The 17,495-nt window shown below is 56.3% G+C and overlaps 7 protein-coding genes across 7 annotated transcripts; 2 read left to right on the forward strand and 5 right to left on the reverse strand.

Moving 5' to 3' along the window:
- Positions 1-71: 71 nt before the first annotated feature.
- DICSQDRAFT_174786 (uncharacterized protein) lies at positions 72-395 on the forward strand (the record flags this gene model as incomplete). The annotated part of the gene is made up of 1 exon (XM_007370640.1): positions 72-395. The coding sequence occupies one exon, from the start codon at positions 72-74 to the stop codon at positions 393-395; it is 324 nt and encodes a 107-aa protein (XP_007370702.1).
- A 928-nt stretch (positions 396-1,323) lies between these two features.
- DICSQDRAFT_183765 (uncharacterized protein) lies at positions 1,324-2,519 on the reverse strand. The gene is made up of 3 exons (XM_007370641.1): positions 1,988-2,519; positions 1,820-1,920; positions 1,324-1,746 (listed from the first exon to the last, which is right to left on the reverse strand). The coding sequence occupies exons 1-3, from the start codon at positions 2,475-2,477 to the stop codon at positions 1,387-1,389; spliced, it is 951 nt and encodes a 316-aa protein (XP_007370703.1). The 5' UTR covers positions 2,478-2,519; the 3' UTR covers positions 1,324-1,386.
- A 1,360-nt stretch (positions 2,520-3,879) lies between these two features.
- Positions 3,880-5,128, reverse strand: DICSQDRAFT_183766 (uncharacterized protein; the record flags this gene model as incomplete). Its single annotated transcript, XM_007370642.1, has 3 exons — positions 3,880-4,340; positions 4,398-4,504; positions 4,570-5,128. 3 exons carry the CDS (start codon positions 5,126-5,128, stop codon positions 3,993-3,995), a joined length of 1,014 nt encoding a protein of 337 aa, XP_007370704.1. The 3' UTR covers positions 3,880-3,992.
- A 1,113-nt stretch (positions 5,129-6,241) lies between these two features.
- On the reverse strand, positions 6,242-7,308 carry DICSQDRAFT_174789 (uncharacterized protein; the record flags this gene model as incomplete). The annotated part of the gene is made up of 3 exons (XM_007370643.1): positions 6,242-6,544; positions 6,602-6,687; positions 6,744-7,308. The coding sequence occupies 3 exons, from the start codon at positions 7,306-7,308 to the stop codon at positions 6,242-6,244; spliced, it is 954 nt and encodes a 317-aa protein (XP_007370705.1).
- A 611-nt stretch (positions 7,309-7,919) lies between these two features.
- Positions 7,920-10,874, reverse strand: DICSQDRAFT_93543 (serine/threonine protein phosphatase 2B). Its single transcript, XM_007370644.1, has 12 exons — positions 10,664-10,874; positions 10,382-10,586; positions 10,271-10,296; positions 10,113-10,211; positions 9,945-10,056; positions 9,735-9,880; positions 9,533-9,672; positions 9,399-9,476; positions 9,119-9,339; positions 8,881-9,058; positions 8,710-8,829; positions 7,920-8,650 (listed from the first exon to the last, which is right to left on the reverse strand). Exons 1-12 carry the CDS (start codon positions 10,799-10,801, stop codon positions 8,152-8,154), a joined length of 1,962 nt encoding a protein of 653 aa, XP_007370706.1. The 5' UTR covers positions 10,802-10,874; the 3' UTR covers positions 7,920-8,151.
- A 247-nt stretch (positions 10,875-11,121) lies between these two features.
- Positions 11,122-12,463, reverse strand: DICSQDRAFT_93547 (UNC-50-like protein). The gene is made up of 8 exons (XM_007370645.1): positions 12,201-12,463; positions 12,086-12,141; positions 12,008-12,033; positions 11,888-11,953; positions 11,715-11,835; positions 11,442-11,651; positions 11,349-11,389; positions 11,122-11,294 (listed from the first exon to the last, which is right to left on the reverse strand). The coding sequence occupies exons 1-8, from the start codon at positions 12,318-12,320 to the stop codon at positions 11,167-11,169; spliced, it is 768 nt and encodes a 255-aa protein (XP_007370707.1). The 5' UTR covers positions 12,321-12,463; the 3' UTR covers positions 11,122-11,166.
- Positions 12,464-14,999: 2,536 nt separating this feature from the next.
- Positions 15,000-17,339, forward strand: DICSQDRAFT_141183 (uncharacterized protein). Its single transcript, XM_007370646.1, has 5 exons — positions 15,000-15,562; positions 15,616-15,981; positions 16,034-16,084; positions 16,133-16,254; positions 16,304-17,339. The coding sequence occupies exons 1-2, from the start codon at positions 15,158-15,160 to the stop codon at positions 15,886-15,888; spliced, it is 678 nt and encodes a 225-aa protein (XP_007370708.1). The 5' UTR covers positions 15,000-15,157; the 3' UTR covers positions 15,889-15,981; positions 16,034-16,084; positions 16,133-16,254; positions 16,304-17,339.
- Positions 17,340-17,495: the final 156 nt, after the last annotated feature.

The following is a 17,495-nucleotide window of genomic DNA, read 5'->3' on the forward strand; positions in this document are numbered from 1 at the left end:
CCACTCCCCCCAACTCGCCTCCTCTCCCCGCTGCTGCCAGCAAGGCCGACGCTCCCACGGCGCAGCACGCCATGCTCGCCGCCGCGGCTTCACAGACTCTACTCGGCAAGCTCGGTGGCGCGTTCTGGGACGCGTTCGCGCGCCCGTCGGGGACGCTCGGCCCGAACGGCCACGTTAAGAAAGAGTGGGACGCGGACAAGGTCCGCCGTATCATGGAGGGCACGGCTGTGCTCAAGGTCGTCGACGTCGAGCCTCAGCCTTCTGTCGCCAAGGCGCCTGCTGCGACTCCTGCGCCGCTTAAGCAGGAGAAGAACTGCCTTAAGGAATGCCCTTCCAGCAAGGTTGCGGACATCCTTGCGGAGAGCATGGCGACCCTGAATCTCGGCCGCAAGTAGATTTCTTGATTGAGACTCCCTTAGCGACTTGCCAAGAGGACGCGTGCACGTCCAAGGTGAATATGAGGTTGACGTTACCCATGGCCCAAGACGAATAAGTATTCGCTATACGATTTCGCAATCTTCTCGCTCGCTGTTCGCTGAGCGAACCCACCCTCCTTATTGTCCATAGTTTCTTGACCCCCCTCTCTCCCAGTTATATATTGGTTCTCCCGTTTAATCGCCGTAGCTACTATACTCTCCTTCCTCTCGTCCTCGTCCATCCCTCACGAAGCCCTATCCCGACTCCAAGGACTTCCCGCTACTCCCGGATCTCAGTCATCAGCAATCAAATCCCCGCTCCTCTCGTCTGCCGAATCCGACTCCCGAAATCGATTGAAGGCATCTCGTCGAACTCCCGATTACCTGCCCTTCTCAGTGTGCCTGCTACCATCCCTTCCCCTTCCGGTATCCCTCCACCCCTCCCTCTGCCTTTCCTCGGTATTTAGTAAGATCCTCCGCTAGTCCAAGGCATGTCTGGCGCCGGGGTGTCTCGATTGTCTCTTCTTGAAAGGACGCTCTGCACGTTAGGCGGCCACCCTTCGTTGTACATAAGGTCCATCCTTGTCTCTCTGTGTCTCGGAATTGTCGAATAGTCGCATCACTGTATGAGTAGCTGCTTTGTCGTTTGAATCATAGAATGTTCTAGTCTACTATCAGTGTGGCATCCAGTGTGTTGTGCGCGATGTGTGGGCTGCCGTCAGTGCGTGTCCGCAATGTCAGTCAATTCACTTGCGTCCATGCAGTCTGAGGTCTACCGAACTAGAGGCTGATTCGGTCTCGACTTGTCGCGTGCACCAAATATCGTTTGGGCTCGTTGGACGCGCGCGGGGATAGGCAATGTCAGATGGGATCACTCAAGACGTCTTACGGAGCCAGAACGGTTCCTGATACATATACATTATGACCCTACGAAACATACGCAAAGTCTTAGGATACAATTGCACGCTCTTCACGGGCGCGCAACGAACCCACTGCTGTCACGGCTCGCGAAGCCCGCCCCACCTGGCCCACAATAGCTGAATACCAAGCACCAAGCCGGCCCCCCGCTGTACCGCTCCTGATCCGCCGCGGCGCGCAACGCCGACGCCTGGCTCGAGCCAAGCATCGAGTGGACGTCCGCGATAAGCCCGCCTCCGAGCGCCCTGCGCTCTGCGAGCCTCTCTCTTCGCGCATCTGCGATGGGGTTATGCAGGGCCGCGCGTCCGCCCCAGCCGAAGCCGCGACCGTACGTCGCGCTGCCTCCGCTGTAGTCGGACTGGGGGTACTTGAGGACGAGGGAGACTTCGATATTACGCCGGTTCCAGAAGTCCTGTTGGGGCCTGAATGAGTATACTGGAGAGGAGGGACGAGAAAGAAGGGGGAGAGACGAGAGGACGACATACCCGGTTCCACTCCGCGATGAGCTGCGAAATGGGCTCCTGCGCTCTGGAGGTCCCTCTGCTTGTGTGGGAAGTAGCGCTCTCGATGATCGCTCCCAATAGACCTACAGCAGGGTACCACAGTCTGTAAGTACCTCCAGCATGCAGGTGACGCATAGATAAGGTGCTCACCGCCGCGGCCAAGGCCTAGGAGGCCACCTCGCAACGCGAACGCAGCGTTTGAGTTGGGCGAAGGCTCGGGGACGAAGTTCTCCCTCAAGCGTTCCTCTGGCGACGTCCGCGCGACCCGCTGAACATCCATGAGGAACCGCAGCCAGTCGTCCTTGGTCACGTCGTGCGAGGCGAAGGTGTGAGGCTGCTCGTACGAGGGCGGGAGGTCTGTCGGGAAACCATCGGAGAGACGATATCCGGCTGCGGGGACTATAATGGTCCCGAACGGCGCGAAATTGTGAGAGGGCTGCTTATACTGCTTCGGCTTTGGCGATGGTTGCCGTTGGTTTGGTTGCGAACTCGCGATGCGGTTTTGCGACTGAGGCAAGCTGTAGTAACTTGGAGGAGGCCCGGATGGAGTAGGGTAGTCGCGAGGCGCGATGTAGCCGTTGGATTTCGAGCTGTAGTTGGACATGTCGAGATCTGAAGATTTGAGGTCCATCACTGGCATGCCCTACAGTACGAGTAAAGTTGGCATTGGAGAACAGCAGGCTTATATATCACGACTAGTAGCACATCAGCCATTGGCGGCCCCGACCTCCTCAACCATATAGACGGTCGACATGAAGCTGTGTAGGTGTATGCTAGCGACGCGGTAGCGGGTGCTTTGCCTACTGAGCCGTGCGCAGGCGAGACCGGTGACCGTGCAACATACCCGCCTAATCAGCGGGACTGCCACCGCACACAAATTGACATCCGAACCCCTGGCGCATCAAATCTCTCAATAAATGCACGACAGGGAGTATAAAAATGTGGTGACTCACCTAACGGCGTCCTCAAGTGTGCCTTGTTGGGTTCCGGGGTTTTGCCCTTCGGGCCCGGAATAGCGCACAATACGCATTACTGCTATGTACACATGTTTTCAGAAACACTGATCTCTCCGAACGTGGTCAGTTTGAATAGCTTCGAGCGCGATGAAACGGATAGGTTCGGCGCAAACCCCTCGCACGGGAACGCGAGAGGGGTTTGTGTCAAAGTCCGACTTGACCAAAGGGTCTGGAGGATGATCGATCATTAGAATCAATTTGTAATCAGATAAGAACCAGAGTAAATGTGAATGTTTATGTCCAGTAACAAACGTGGTGCATTATGGATCGCGAGCCGAACGGGTGCTCAAGTCCACTGGTTGGGCTGCTGTCTACGGTACGCCTAGTCTCAATTGTGCATGTTCGAGCAGTCCGGTGCGCCGCTGAACGCCCTATTGACAACGCGGCGGCGGCGGCGCAAAACTACTCACGATTCCCCCCGTCCATCTACGCCACCATCTCCTTCTCCACTGGACTATCATACCCCTGCTCTCGTTGACGCGACCCCTCCAGTAGCTCGGCACGGAGGCATGCTCCGAATGGAGCTCGGACATCGTAGACGGCGGAGAGGAGCAAGGCTCTCCGTACAACACTGCGCGGCTGACTGTTTACAAAATGTCTTATGTTACTTTGATTCCCCGCTTAACTGATTTCTTATCGGCTTGTTATCCATCATTAGTAACGGGTCGTCGTCCAGACCCTTTTGAATATCCGGACTTTGATACAAGACCGTCCACGCTGACACGCGGACGGTCTTGGTCGAGACTAATGAAACGGATATGTATCGGCGAGAACCGTTGTCTGAGGAGTCTTGAGCGCTCTTCGGGCGCTCACCAGGCTGTGTCTCTATTTTGGGACTCCCCCGCTTTCTTCGGACTTGGGTTGTACCCACGTAGCCGACCCATCCCACAGCCATCGCAGCGACGCCAACATCGGACACCGCGCTGATGTCAATGCATTATGCAACATGTGGCTTCAGATGAACCAACTCACAAGGCTTGATGCATGATGAGCAATATCTCTGTGAGAATCGCAAGTTGATCTCATGTGCGTATGCAGTCGAGTTTAGTCGCTAAACAGATTGAAGTACAGAATAGGAGCGAAGTCCGATATATACGTAGACGAATGACTTTATAAGACATGCCTTCAAGCCATTCACTTCACGGGCGTGTAGCCCACCCACTCTCATTCCCTCCTGCAAAACCCACCCCAGCCGGTCCTGTATAGTGGAATACCAAACACCAGCCCGGTTTACTGCCATAGCGTGCCTGGTCTGCAGATGCGCGGTATGTCGAGGCTTGGCTTGAGCTGAACATCGAGTGCACGTCTGCAATGATGTCTTGCTTGAACGCACTACGCTCCTGCCTCTTCTCCTTGCGGGCTTGCCTGCGCCCGCCTCCCCCGAGCCCGCCAAGCAGCCCGCCGCGGTCAGGCATCGCACTCAAGCCGGAGTCACTAACGTCCTTCAATACAAGGGACACTTCAATTTGGCGACGATTCCAGTAGTTCTGATAGGCTCATATTAGGGCGCAGGAGACTTGGACATATAGGGAAGGACAACGTACCCGGTTCCAGTCAGCAAGAAGCCGTGAAATGGGCTCTTGCGCCGCTTTGGCGCCGCTACCACCACCCATGCGGGAGCTGGCACCTTCAGTCGCTGCTCCTAGTAGGCCTGCAACATTCGCGCCGATTGTCAGCATTCCCGAATGAAGTTGGATGCATGATGAAGACACTCACCGCGGACGAGACCGCCCCGTGCAGGCATGAGCATAGGATTCGCGTTGCTCGACGGCTCGGCGTGGAAGTTCTCCCTCAAGCGCTCTTCAGAGGAGGTCCGTGCGATACCGTTCACATCGAGTAGGAATCGTGCCCAGTCGTCTTTGATCACGTCGTGCGAGGAGAATGGATGGAGCTGCTCGTACGCGAGTGGGAGGTCTGTCGGGAAGCCGTCGGCGAGCCGATAACCGAGCGCATAGACGGTGAAGGTCTCGAACGGAGGAAAGGCAGAAGGACGACTCGGTAATGGAGGTGGCGTTCGCTTCGTAATGCTGGTATATGCGGATAGCGGCTCTGGAGGACTCGAAGCGGGGGATTGGGAAGAGTATGTTGGAAATTGTGGTGGCTGGTTCGTGTATGGGGATGGCTGCTGTCGCGGAGGATATGGATCTGGAGACCGGTGCTCATCCAGAAACGGGTTGTTGTTGTACACTGGATTGTTGTACGCTGGAGGAGCACCAGCAGGAGACTCGTAGTCGCGGTTCGTATCAGCGTATCCTGCGGATTTAGGGTAGGACATGTCTATGTCGGAGGTTCCGAAGATGAGTGATTTGAGGGAAGTACTGGAGTATGTGCCAATCATATCCGGAGCAGGATCCCTATATAGGACTGTGAACCTGTGCGTCTCGGACCGTGGCCGTCTAACCGTCGGTGGCAGTGCAGGTCCGGGAGTAGTCGCAGCTGTGCAGAGCCCCAGGACGGAAAGTTCAAGGGTCCGGGTGCTGATAGCTGCATACCCGCAAAACTGACGCTTGCTTGGGGCGTATGGAAAGGGGATTGGAGACACTGGCGTGCTGTAGACAGGAACAGGATGTGAGTGCGTCTTGCCCTTTGCGAAGATGTGTCATGAGGGTTACCCCTGGGTTTTGGTGTGCGTGATTTGCACCTCGATTGTCGGGAGTCAGCATGCTGCCGAATTCGCGACAGTGCCATGGATACATGTCGCTGAAGAAACTTAGCTCCTTGGTCTCTCTCAGAGTGCACAGCACTTCAGCCAACTGCAAGCAGGACAGTGATCCGCTCAGACTCGGACCGAGACTGCGCCCGCAGGACTCCACGGGTGGCTACTTGCACCATCATACGTAAACTTGAATCAATGAGCGCCTCCTTCGGCTGCGAGGCACTCAAGAACACATTGGCATAAAAATCCGATTCAAATGCCTGCTGTCATGCTCTAGCTCTGGCATGGCAAGAAGATAGAGCAACCGTTTCTACACATGGCGCCAACAGGCTTACTTGCCCGACGCACCGAAAGATTGAAGTTGCACGCATTTGAGGGCTCCCCTAAGCTCGATGAACGGAGCAGGACAAGTGTATGAGAATGCTGTATAGAATCGTCGTCAGCCACATAGCTAGAAGAAGGTCGAAGAGATTCGCTAACGGCGTACTCGAGCTTACTGTAATCGAAAGCTTACTGTAATCGAAGGCTTATGTTGTACGAGACGGCGTCAGAGTGTCTTGCAGCCCTTACGAGGGCGTGCGGCGGATAGCATAACAGATTGGGCTGCATACTTCCACAAAATCTGAGCATTAATATATTACCGGACCACGACGAGATTACACTGATACACAGCCTCCAACTTGAAGGGCGCACGCACAATCAAGATGCGTCGCAGGCACACCATACTCATATCTAATGGTCCTGTCCGTGATGCTTGTATGCGATGTGGAGGAACCACCCGGATCCCCTCAGGTTAGCCGATGGGCGCGAGGGAGACGAGCCACTCGGTCTAAGTTGACCAGGGTACTTCGTCTTGTCCTTGTGATCATGCGGTTCGTCCCTTTCGTGCGAGTACCCATGGATGCTGTTTGGAATATCAACGTCGGAGCCGGGTCGGGCAGACTGCATGTATGGCTGCACCATCGGCGGCGGGGCCATTATGGTACCGCCCGCCTGGACGACAGTGACCTCCATGTATCTAGGATTCCAATAGCACTGAGGAAGTGGAGATGTAAGCTGAGTACATTATAGTAGAAAGGGACAAGTACACACAGCATTCCAGTTCTGGATGAGCTCCATGACAGGCCCACGCTTCTTCATCTTCTGTTTTCGCTCGATGCCCTCACTTAGGAGTAGAGCTGGAGTAATATCTCGGTCAGCATATACCTAGGAAGTCGTGAAGACAATCACTGACCAGGCAGAAACGCAGTGCCCAGGAGGGCAGGGGCTATGTTGAAAACGATTCGGTCACTCCAACCAAGTGACCCGGCAGCCTTCAAATCTGCTAGGAAGTGCATCCAATCCTTCTCCGTCACATCGTGGGTCGAAAACGGATGCGGCCGCGTCGCCGTCTGCGGCAGAGTCGCAGGGAAGCCCTTTGCGAGGTACTGGTGACCCAGCGACGGGATCGTGATCATTTCGAACTCGGGGTATTGCTGGTCTGACGGTGGAGTGCGCGAAAAGCACGCGGGCGGGGGGTTGAGAAGGTTTTGGGTGGACTTGCCCCCGGCGAACTTGCCGACCTGGCTCGGGTGCTTGTTGGAGCTCGGGATGTGAGTCGGGGCATACCCGTTATAGAAGAGGTCGGATCCCGGGGCGCTGCGAAGCGGGTCGGGACTGGGGTGAAAGTCGTCGGTCCAGGAAAATTTCTTATTATCGGGCTTTTGATCCAGCTTCTGCTCGATATCGTACGCGGGCGGCGGTTCGGTGTAGTCGTTACCATATGAGCTCTCACCGGTGACGGCTATAGGCAAATTCATCTGGGGGGCTGGAGCAAGGGTGCAAGGGGAGAACTAGCCGTTGAAGAGGAGGCTGCCGGGCGACCTGCACTGTGAGACAGACTACTGCATTTGCTGTCGAGTTGGAAGTGTTCGGACATTGTCAGTCCAGGGATCCGTATGTGCAGGTTGCAAACGTAACCCAAAGCCCTTATAGTCTCTCATAGGCGATGTACACCAAGGACCGAGCACGATTGGCTTCGCAGGGGCATCCGCATTCAACATAATGCTGCCCTCGGTTCGAGAGCATCGCTAAGGGCCGCCGGAGGGAGGCTCAGTGAGTAACGACTTGATGATCAACGGGAAGAGACCAAAGTGGCTGTGGCGCGGTGAACCGCTTATCCAAATATGGCCGCTGGGATCGCCAAGTCGTCTGCGTCAGATAGTCGTCAAATTAGCATCAGCGACAAAAAGGCAGGGCAAGGGCGGCAGCGCAGCAAAGATAGAATTAACGTACTAGCACAGCTTTGAGGGTACGGTGGGCCTAGCCAAGGAAGCCAAAACAGCCTGTTGAACGTCAAGAAGATACGCCGCATTCCAACCTACACTTGGACAATACAACAGTCCGTCCCTTGCACTCAACACGAGAATGGGTCAGATGAAGGGTAAGCTGTGTATGAATGTATGAACACACGCCGAGAAAATACACATGAAGGAATCAGGGACAATATCAAATATACACCAGTCTCCAGGATATACAGTGCAATGCAAAGACTACCCACAGCGCGACGCCCACGCTCCCGTACTCAGCCTCGGCCTAGCTCGCTCTACCTGCACCCGACAGTCAGTCAATCCATCGCTGCATACGGGCACACCTTGGGGCAATCAACTCGGCGCCGCGCCGCCCGAAGGGCTCGTCCGCCCCGAGTCGGAGGACTTGTCCTTGCCCGTGCTCCTCTCCGCGATTGAATCCGCGAGCTTGACAAGCTCGGGGTCCTGCAGAGACGATTTGCCATCCCACGCCTCCTGGATGAGCGACATTGTGCTTTCCAGGCTGCGTCGACGGGTACTCGGGCTGGTCATCGTCGTACCGAGCGACGCTTGGCGGCCGTGGCCTCGGCGGAACGGCGAGGCCGTCGCCGACAGGGGCGACGTAGGTGAGATGGGCGAGCCAGGGGAGGGTGGCGCGGCGGTGTTGATGGACGTGGGTGCCGTGCCAGCGATGACCTGCTCGAGTGCGGCAGTGACACCGTTGGGCGAGACAGGGGGTGCGTTATCTTCGGCGGGAGTTTGTGGCACAGAGGAGATGAGGCCCTTGCCCTCTTCGGATTCAGGGTCGTAGAGGTCGGGGGGAAGGCGCTCGTTCTCGATATCCGACTTACGACTTGGATGTGAGACAGACGATCAGATATGATGCAAGAAGAATTTCTGCTAACAACGTACGCGTCATCGAAACCGGAGATGGCTTCCTTGATGCCCTCCGCTCCCAGTGCAAGGGTACCATAGGGCAACCTCGCAGATCCAGACACGCTCTTGAGCTCCGAAACCTTCTCGGACTCCTCACTACATGACGGATCAGACGCAATCGGGATAACGGTGGAAGACGACAAATACCGCAAAAGCGCGAAAACTCTGGCCATACGACCAACAGCAAGGATCTTGTTCTTGATGACCTTGCGACGCTCCTGTGCATCCTCAGACGGCGTTGGTGAGATGAGCGTCTCCTCATCTGAGCTTTCCTCGAGTTCTTCCTTAGTGCAGCAGTTGAGCATCGCCAACAGCATGTCGGTGACTACCCCCAATGACGTCAGCGCTAAACCGTCCGTAAACGAATGCAGCGAAGACAACGCACTCTTCTCGCCGACGAACGGCAAACTCCAGGTAAACGCATCCATGAAGTTCGGGAGCCAGTACGGGTGCGGCGTCGCGTTGAACTGACGAATGTTGAGCACATTGCTCTCGTACTTCAGGATCGCGGCCTTGTTGTTGTACACATCGAGATAGTTGGGGGCGGAAAAGAGCGTCATGACAGAGGGGAAGCCGGTCGTGCGTGTCTTGCGGTACATGCGGTAGCTATAGTCGTCACTGGTCAGAATCCCCATCTCGTAGGCGATATGTAGACGATGACGTACCCAGCATCCTGCGCCTCGTGTGCCCGGATGATCGACAGCAGTTTGTTCCGTTCGAGGAACTGGCATGCTGCTTGGTACCTGCATGTCCGCTATCAGCGACACAGGATCCTCGGAGACGACCGACGAACACGCACGTGAAGAAGTAAGAGCATCCGCGTACGTGGTTGTGCACGAAGCTGTCCGAAGTCTTCTCCTGCCCGAAGTCTTCGACCGGGTCCGACCATAGGATATCACACATGAGGCCCTGAGTGGGCGGCTCACGGAAGCGGTCGATCTGTATAGAGATCGCGGATAAGGGACGGACCAAGACCTGCGATCAAACGGACGGCGACTTACGTTACGGATGTCATCGAGAGTGTTCAGCTCAGGCGATAGACCACCGTGGATGCAGAAGAATTGCTTGTTCATGATAGCGGCCAGAGGAAGAGCACAGAAGGACTGCATGCACGCATCATAGATGCGCTCAGAGTACTTGCGCTTGCCTGAAAGCGACGAGAACGGTAAGGCCGGGATCCTCGGTGCACGGAGGAAAATGAACAAGCATACACTCAAGCTTGAAGGTGAAGTAATCGGTCAAGTGGCGGCACTCATGGTTTCCGCGAAGGAGGAAGAGAGTCTCGGGGTACCAAATTTTCAGCGACCACAGGTACAGCACGCACTTCCCCCGCAAAAGTCAGACGCGCAGGTCCTTGGAAAGCTGTAGAGGACACGCACCTCGATGCTGAAGTATCCTCGGTCAACGTAATCACCTAGGAAGAGATAGCGAGTCGTTTCGGGGTTGCCACCAATCTCGAAGAGTTTCATCAAATCATACTGTAATGGGGCGACCATATCAGGCCGTAGAACAGGGCCTCACGAACAGGCGAACTCACATATTGTCCGTGAATGTCACCGCACACTGCCCATACAAGAGGTAGAGAATAACAGGAGGATTGAGTATGAGGGACGTATAGCAACTGCATGCGGAAGTCATAGAGACGTACCGGTTACGGGAGCGTCGACATAAAGCAGATTAGGCTCAGCGCGGAGAATCTCAGTACCCTTCTCGAGGATGTAGAGCGCATGCTCCTCAGATATACGTCCCTCGCGGTAGAAGTGGTTCTTCAAGAACGCCACGTCCGGCTTCGACGGATCCGTTTTCGAGAAGAACTGGGCGTCGGTAGGGATACTCATAGCCGGAGCTTGCACCTGTTGATCGAGCCCCGCCCTCAATTCCCGTGCCTACCAAAACGATGCAAGGCGTAGCAACATGCATATAAACGCACCTCTTTGACGACGCGCTCCTGAGTGGAGATGGTATAGCCATTCTCGAGCTGGTGCTGGGTGAAGTCGATCTCCGGGAGGGGGCCCTTGTCCTGGATCTGGTCAATGGCTTTCTGGATCTGGGCTTGTGTCCCGCTCATCGTGCAACTGCTGCTCGTCGGTCGGTCGTGAATACAGTCGGAGGCGATGGGCGAGACAGCGGAGGCGAGAGGATGGGTGGAGGGCGGTGAAGGCCTCTTCTGCAGTGCGATCTCCCCCTACAAGGCGGAGTTTGAACGTCGAATAAGCGGGGCCAATAATCTTGTACTTACAAACCCCTGCTCTCTACTCAACAACTTGACACGGCTCTCCCCTTGGCTGATCAGCTTTTGAAGATATATCAGAAGCGATGGACACGCAGCATGCACTGTTCGTGCCTGATAAGGGCGGACGCATTGTAAATCCAATGCAAATAGGATTGCGGACGCGATACGATGAACGAGCGCGCACGCTCATGATTACAGGTTCATGATCCAAAATATAGAGGTAGTACATGTTGTGCGACGTTGAATCCCAGTAACGACACTATGTACCCTGTGAAAAGGGGAAGCAATGGTGCCAGCAGAAGTTCTGTGCGTACAAGGAATGGCAGAGCTGCAAAGAGCATTAGACGGGCTTCGTGGGAGACCGATCGGAGCCGTTACGCACTGTTTAGTCCCAAGTAGACCCCATATATGTACTGTGCGAACCTAACCGACGTGTGTGAGAAACGTTGTGATGACAGTACTCGAGGTGACATACCCTGCTAGATAAAGTGTGTTCGACACGAACAGGCATACCCAGTTGTTCTTCAGGATGATAGGAACCAAGAACAGCTGAGCAAGGTACAACGTTAAATAGAAAGGAAAGAACGCGTTTGTATGGACATCGAAGGCATACGCCCATTCGACCCTTGCGTCTTCCAGCGTTGAGTGTGACGGCGGTGAGAGCAATACGCGGTTGGCGAAGAACCTATTTTGATACATTCAACACGCGAGTTGCAAAGGTTATCGGAATGGCTGCATGTATACGTACCATAGTATTGTAGCAATCACGAACCCGACAAGGAGATAGTCGCGGACAACCATGAGGATAGCTAACCCAATAGCTCCCCAGATGCCGTACGAATAGACAACCGACCACGCGACTGCGGATACTGACCCACAACATTCATAGGCGTAGAGGAGATCACGCACAGGCCGACTCACCACATAGACACGCTGCGATGAGTATGAGTATGGCCGGATCATCTCTTGCCCATGTATTCTTGGTTTCTGTCCCGGGCTGTCAGTCTACGACATATAAGCACGTAAAGAAGCGCGACTTACGTTTGTGGAAGTACACGTTGCGGTAACTGAGAACAGTTGAGGACAGAATCTGCGCCTTCAAAAGGGCACTCAACTCACACTCTCTTCGGAGCCAGACATAGGTATGTTAATTGCCAAGCCGCCTGCTCGAAGTCCTACTTCCCCCGGAGCGTTCACATTCGTCCAGCGCCCGAGACCAATTGCACGAACGCACCATCTGCTGAAACCGGTGTAACCTGCGGAATATTACAGGTACGCGAACCAGCGCAGGTGAGGGGTTCCGGTACTGCCCGCCGTTGCCGGGGTTTGGTGAGGTCACAGGTAGCACATCCATATCTGCACGGATCCGCGGACGTGTACGGCGAGCAGAGACCACAGTGGAGAGGAGATGAGCTATCTCAAAAATACGAGTGTGGCCAGCTTTCAGAGTATGCCTTCCAGTGTATAGCAGACGTCGATGTCGCGGGTGTAGACCAGAGTAGACGGAGGACTTAGCGGAGGCCGGTGGCAGCACCGTACTTGGCTTAGGTAGGCGCCCATCACACGCGGCAGCGGAGATACCTGGTTTCGCGCGGAGCTTGATATTGTTCTGCAGGCCCTAGTCTCGGTCGCCGCCGAAGACATCCTCGACTCTCACTTACAGCATCACAAGCCCTCCCCTCATCATCGCCCTCGACGTTCACCATGCCCGAGGAAGACGTCGAACGCCTCGATTGGGGAGACGATGAGCAGCAAGCCCCTCCGGACTCGAACTACGACTACTCGCCAGGCCTGTCGCAGAGCGGATACACGGGTGCCGCAGAGGACCCGGAGGACGCAGTCTCCTTGGGAGGCGACGATGATGACGAGCGCGAGTACTACGCTAACCATCATCACTCTGAAGAACAGGCTTCCGTAGCTGTCCCTTCTCCTTTCTCAACATCCGTGTCGCACGCAGGCAAACGCGACAGTCAGCGCCAATCCGCCACCACACCCTCCAGGACACCTTCGCGTGCCAAAAACTCTGAGTCCCCTTCCAGGGAGTCTCGACCACCCAACTCCCAAGGCAAGCTTCCGCCAGCACCGCTCATTCACGGCCTCCCCCCGAAACCCACTATCGTAGCGCCGCCGCCTTCTTTCGAGCCAGCTGCAGAAAATGGGATTCGTGCAAGCGCCATGACCAACAGCAGGCGACGCGGGGTCAACGGTGGCGGCAAGGCGGCGGCCGCTCCTGATGGGAGCGATCCTCTGCCACCAGATTGGGAGATCCGATATCCTCGAAATGGTGGCAAGGACGTCTACTATTACAACAGCAAGACGGACGAATCGACATGGTCGCGGCCCAGACTCCCAAACCATGGGCGCTCTTCGCCGACGAAGAGCGGTGGTGCTCAGAGTTCTGGGCGTCGCTCCCCTGACATACAAGATAACCCGCCTGAGAGAACGGGCCGCAGCCAGCAGCCGCGCGTCACGCGCAGAGACGCGAACTCCCGTAGACAGTCGCCGCTCCCTGGCCAGGATCTGTCATACGCGGATCGTCACTATAGACCGAATGAGGCTCCCGCAGATGCCCCTACTGCTAACTCTAGTGATCGGCGTGGTGAACGTGGCATCTCTGGCTCGAGATACGTTCCTGAGACGTCTTATGGGCCGGGGCGGTCACCCTCGCCACTGCCTACAGGTGGTGACAAGCGTCGGGCAAGGTCGTCAAGTCCTCAGTGGGACCGCGTGGGTAGGCGAGACTCTTCCCCGACTCCGTCTCAGGAGCGTATAGTGTGGCAGCAGGATCGTCAGGCAGGAGGCTCCGACTCCGGCTGGGGACGTTCTCAGGAATATTCCGAGGTTGTGCAGTCTGTCAGTCGATCCCCCTCGGGGCGTCGTCATCGTCGCAAGGACGACATCGAGCCGCCGATACGACGCAAGGACGACATCGAACCGCGTATCCGTCGCAAAGACGATATAGACACTCGTATCCGCAGGAAGGACGATGTCGAATATCGTCTCAGCCGCAAGGACGACAACGAGTCGCGCTTCAGGCGTAAAGACGACATTGAACCACCTCTCCGTCGCAAAGACGACATCGAACCTCCGCTGCGTCCGTTGCCTCCGATTTCACGCCACACCGACGAATGGGTGGCTCCAAGTACGAGTACGTTATTCGCCTCATCCTCCGCCTCCCGTCTTTCGCCTGGCTCTCCCTCCCGAGGTGGAGGACAAGTGCAATCCGACTGTCTCGTGAAGCCTCGGGAGCCCGTCTCCCCATACACTGTCTCCCCGCCGAATGTCTCCTGTACATACGAGGACGCTTCTCCTGGACGCTTCGACCCCAATTTCTCCGTGCCTCTTCCTTCTTCATGCCTCACGCTCCAATCGCTTCTTTTACGAACCCTTTTCCTTTTCTCTTGCAGGACTTCGCTCTCCGCCGCTCCACCTGCGCGAACCCTCGCCGCCGCCAAGGCGCAACGGCACGTCTCTATCTATGAATCCGGGTTATATCGTGCCAGCGTCAAGTAGTGCAAGGGAGCCGTCGCGCTATGAGCGCCCTGACAGTCCACCACCACCAGCACGCTATCGCGACAATCTCACAAACGACGGTCCGCCCCAGAGAAGGAGCAGGGATGTAGATGTTCCCGATCAGGGCATGGAAACGAAGCGTAGACGTTTGAACGATGACCGCAGTCCGCCTCGGCGCGATCCTAGCGACCTCCCTACTCTGGCCCCTACCCTTCCGACAAAACCGGTGGTCGGTAATACTTGGCCCTCAGCGCCCGAACGCGAGCCTCAGAGTATATATCACGTTGTCTTCCACCTTGGTCCTCTAAACTAACAGCGCGGTGTTCCATAGATCACATGCGCCCTCCACTTCCCCCTCAGCAAGAGCAATGGAAGAACTATTCCCAGTTGCCTCCTCAGCGACACTACGGCCGTTCCTATGATGATTCGCGTGCCGAGAAGCCTCCATTCAACCCGATCCCCTCACCTATCTCAAACCCACCGCCCATTGAACAGTATCTAGGCTTCAATCCCGTCAATCAGAACCCCCCGGATGGTCGATCACTGCAAGAGCACACTGCGGATCTACGGAGAAGGGAGCCGAACAATCCTTACTACCCGCAATCTTCATGGGCTCCAGACGCCATGGACGTTGACAAACCGTCTATGCCAAGGATCGACGTTCCTGGGAGGTCCAGCATGGGAGGCATGTACTCTGATCGCATGCCTATAACAATCCATCCTACCCCTGCTCCGGAACCCGCGCCTCGTGCCCCAAGGGCGATGGTTCCAAGGGACAGCAATGCTTACCAGTCAGGTCTCCCAACGCTCTCGCCGACGTCGCCCTATAGCCCGCGTTCGGTCGGTCCCCCAGTCGTCGAACCCCCGGGTCCGTTGTCACTGCCCATACGTATGCGTCCTGGGCTGCCGCCGCCAATGAGCGAGCGCCACTGGGAGCCCAACGGCTCGCGGCTACGGGACAGTTTCTCTGGTCCCGGTCCTAGTCCTGTCGACCCTCCGCCTGTCGGCCTGCCGTCGAGGCTCATCAATGACATGGGGAGGAATCTTCCCGAGCGACCTGTCTCGCGTATGCCTGTGTCCCAGGTAAGTTGTCCGTTCTTGTGCTCGAGAACTTGTTTCTGATTATCCGCGAATAGCATGAAGCTGGACGAGGCCCTCCGCCGCCTCGTAGCACCGGAACCAATAGCATCCCTATCGGGCCTCGAACTTCTGTGCCCGAGGGCACTGCCCTGCATCCCGATCCCCCTACGTCGTTCCGTCCGCCGAACAACGGGTACGACTCGTACCGCCCGTCGCAGAACGCGGATCGTCAGAGCGTGGATCGTGCAAGTGAGCCGTCTCCAGCCTACACAAAACGGGTACGCCAGCTGTCCGTGTTGGGACGTAGACTGATGCTGACAGGCATGTAGCCGATGCGACACCCTCACGATGAGCCGACCTCCGATCGATCTCGCTCCGACCGAGCTGGTCGACGTCCGTCAGTTATTCCCAATGAGTCTATGGTGCGCAATGTCCGTCCTTATCCCCATTACTTACTCTCATTCACGTGAACAGCGCCGTCCTGTCAATGACAGCCCTGTTAACGAACGTGGTCCCAGTCGTCAGGTCTGTACAAGTTTTGAATCCACGTGACAGGTCTCTGACGTATCGTAGTCGAGATTCGGTCCTCCGAGCACTCCGGTAGAGCCGGGCGCTCCCCGCATCTGGCAAACAAGAGACGAGGCACTTCAAATGCCACGTTCGAATGAAGATAGCATACTGCGGGAACCTAGAGAGTTAGTGCGATTGCTTTTTCGTTCCAAATACTTCCTCACCGTCTTGAAGCATCGCGGATCGCCTAATGCGCGACGATCGTTCTGCATGGCGTTCTTTTGGTCCATCCCGCGACGGTCTACCCCGGAAACGTGTGGACCATCTCGAGGAGCAATCAGGACGGTCATTCGCTCCGCCTCAGCCTTCGTCCCACCCGCTCCCTGACGTCCCACCTCGGCAAGACAGAGCTGCTACCCCTCCTCTCGCCACAGACCGTCGTGATCAGGAGTCTGTGCTTGTAGACATCCCGGCTGTTGGGAAGGTACATCCAGATCGTGCCCGTCTCCTTGACGGTCCTGAGAAGGAGAAGACTTCCAAGCCAGTCCGCATCCGTCGCCCAGCCAAGTCTCCGGACCGCGGCTTCCAAGACAGGCCCCCATCGGTCGAGGACGGCCGTTATGGCAACCTTCCTGCCAAACCCAACGACGGACGTTTGGGCATGAATATGCTTCCACCGCGAGATAGGTCCTCGCCACCTGCGGTCGCACAGAACGGCTACCGCCCTGCCATCAAGCGTGGGACGTCCTTACTCGAGCGGCTCAACGACCCTCCGCCGCATGATGTGGCGAGCTTGCGCGAAAGGGTCGACATTAGCGCTGCCGACGGTGGCGGTCCGAGCATCCAACATCAGACCATGGACTTTGATGGTGATGGCGCAAGGGGCGGGGGCGACGATGCAAGGGGTCGCGGGCCTGGTGGATCTGGAGGTGGCCCGGGACGTCGGCGGCCTATGAAGGCGCGGAGGGGCGGACGGAGGAATGGTCCATGATACTTCTGGCCGTTGACGAAGACTAGGAAGCGGTGAAGTAGGAACTAATTGGGAAGGGGAAGTCTGCAGAGGATTGGCTTCTCCATTGGACTCTCGCGGCATGTTTATGTGGTCTTTTCGTGCATTCACCAGTCAGTACATCGCAGTTCGTTGTCTCGCCTGTTGTTAGTTGCAAATATCCGTTGAACCTGTCGTGAATCACGTGCTGTAGGTATATTTTCGTAGACAGACCGCTTTGGTGAGTCCATGTCGATAATATGTCGTTCCCTGAAATTGACGTGGATATCAAGAGTCGTGGTGCTCCGTTACACCGTCGCCGTTCCTAACTAAGTGGCGGTTTTCGTCATCATAGTAAGCAAGCTTAGTCAGATGTGTGTCGGTTCGTAGCAGTTAGGTCTCCTCTCTCATCCGTGGATGCGGCACCCTTGGCAGCGA

The sequence above is a fragment of the Dichomitus squalens genome, assembly GCF_000275845.1.
Source record: "Dichomitus squalens LYAD-421 SS1 unplaced genomic scaffold DICSQscaffold_72, whole genome shotgun sequence".
Taxonomy (NCBI): Eukaryota; Fungi; Basidiomycota; class Agaricomycetes; order Polyporales; family Polyporaceae; genus Dichomitus; species Dichomitus squalens.

Coding starts and splice junctions, on each gene's coding strand:
- DICSQDRAFT_93543 (XM_007370644.1), bottom strand. CDS start 10,801: ATGAGCGGGACACAAGCCCAGATCCAGAAAGCCATTGACCAGATCCAG. Junction 9,340..9,398: donor CACGAGGCGCAGGATGCTGG/GTACGTCATCGT, acceptor TGACGACTATAG/CTACCGCATGTACCGCAAGA. Junction 9,059..9,118: donor GCCGTTCGTCGGCGAGAAGA/GTGCGTTGTCTT, acceptor CATTGGGGGTAG/TCACCGACATGCTGTTGGCG.
- DICSQDRAFT_93547 (XM_007370645.1), bottom strand. CDS start 12,320: ATGGATGTGCTACCTGTGACCTCACCAAACCCCGGCAACGGCGGGCAG. Junction 11,390..11,441: donor AACACACTTTATCTAGCAGG/GTATGTCACCTC, acceptor CACGTCGGTTAG/GTTCGCACAGTACATATATG. Junction 11,295..11,348: donor GGTCTACTTGGGACTAAACA/GTGCGTAACGGC, acceptor TGCTCTTTGCAG/CTCTGCCATTCCTTGTACGC.
- DICSQDRAFT_141183 (XM_007370646.1), top strand. CDS start 15,158: ATGGGAGGCATGTACTCTGATCGCATGCCTATAACAATCCATCCTACC. Junction 15,563..15,615: donor CGCGTATGCCTGTGTCCCAG/GTAAGTTGTCCG, acceptor ATCCGCGAATAG/CATGAAGCTGGACGAGGCCC.
- DICSQDRAFT_183765 (XM_007370641.1), bottom strand. CDS start 2,477: ATGCCAGTGATGGACCTCAAATCTTCAGATCTCGACATGTCCAACTAC. Junction 1,921..1,987: donor CCTAGGCCTTGGCCGCGGCG/GTGAGCACCTTA, acceptor ACCCTGCTGTAG/GTCTATTGGGAGCGATCATC. Junction 1,747..1,819: donor TCATCGCGGAGTGGAACCGG/GTATGTCGTCCT, acceptor AGGCCCCAACAG/GACTTCTGGAACCGGCGTAA.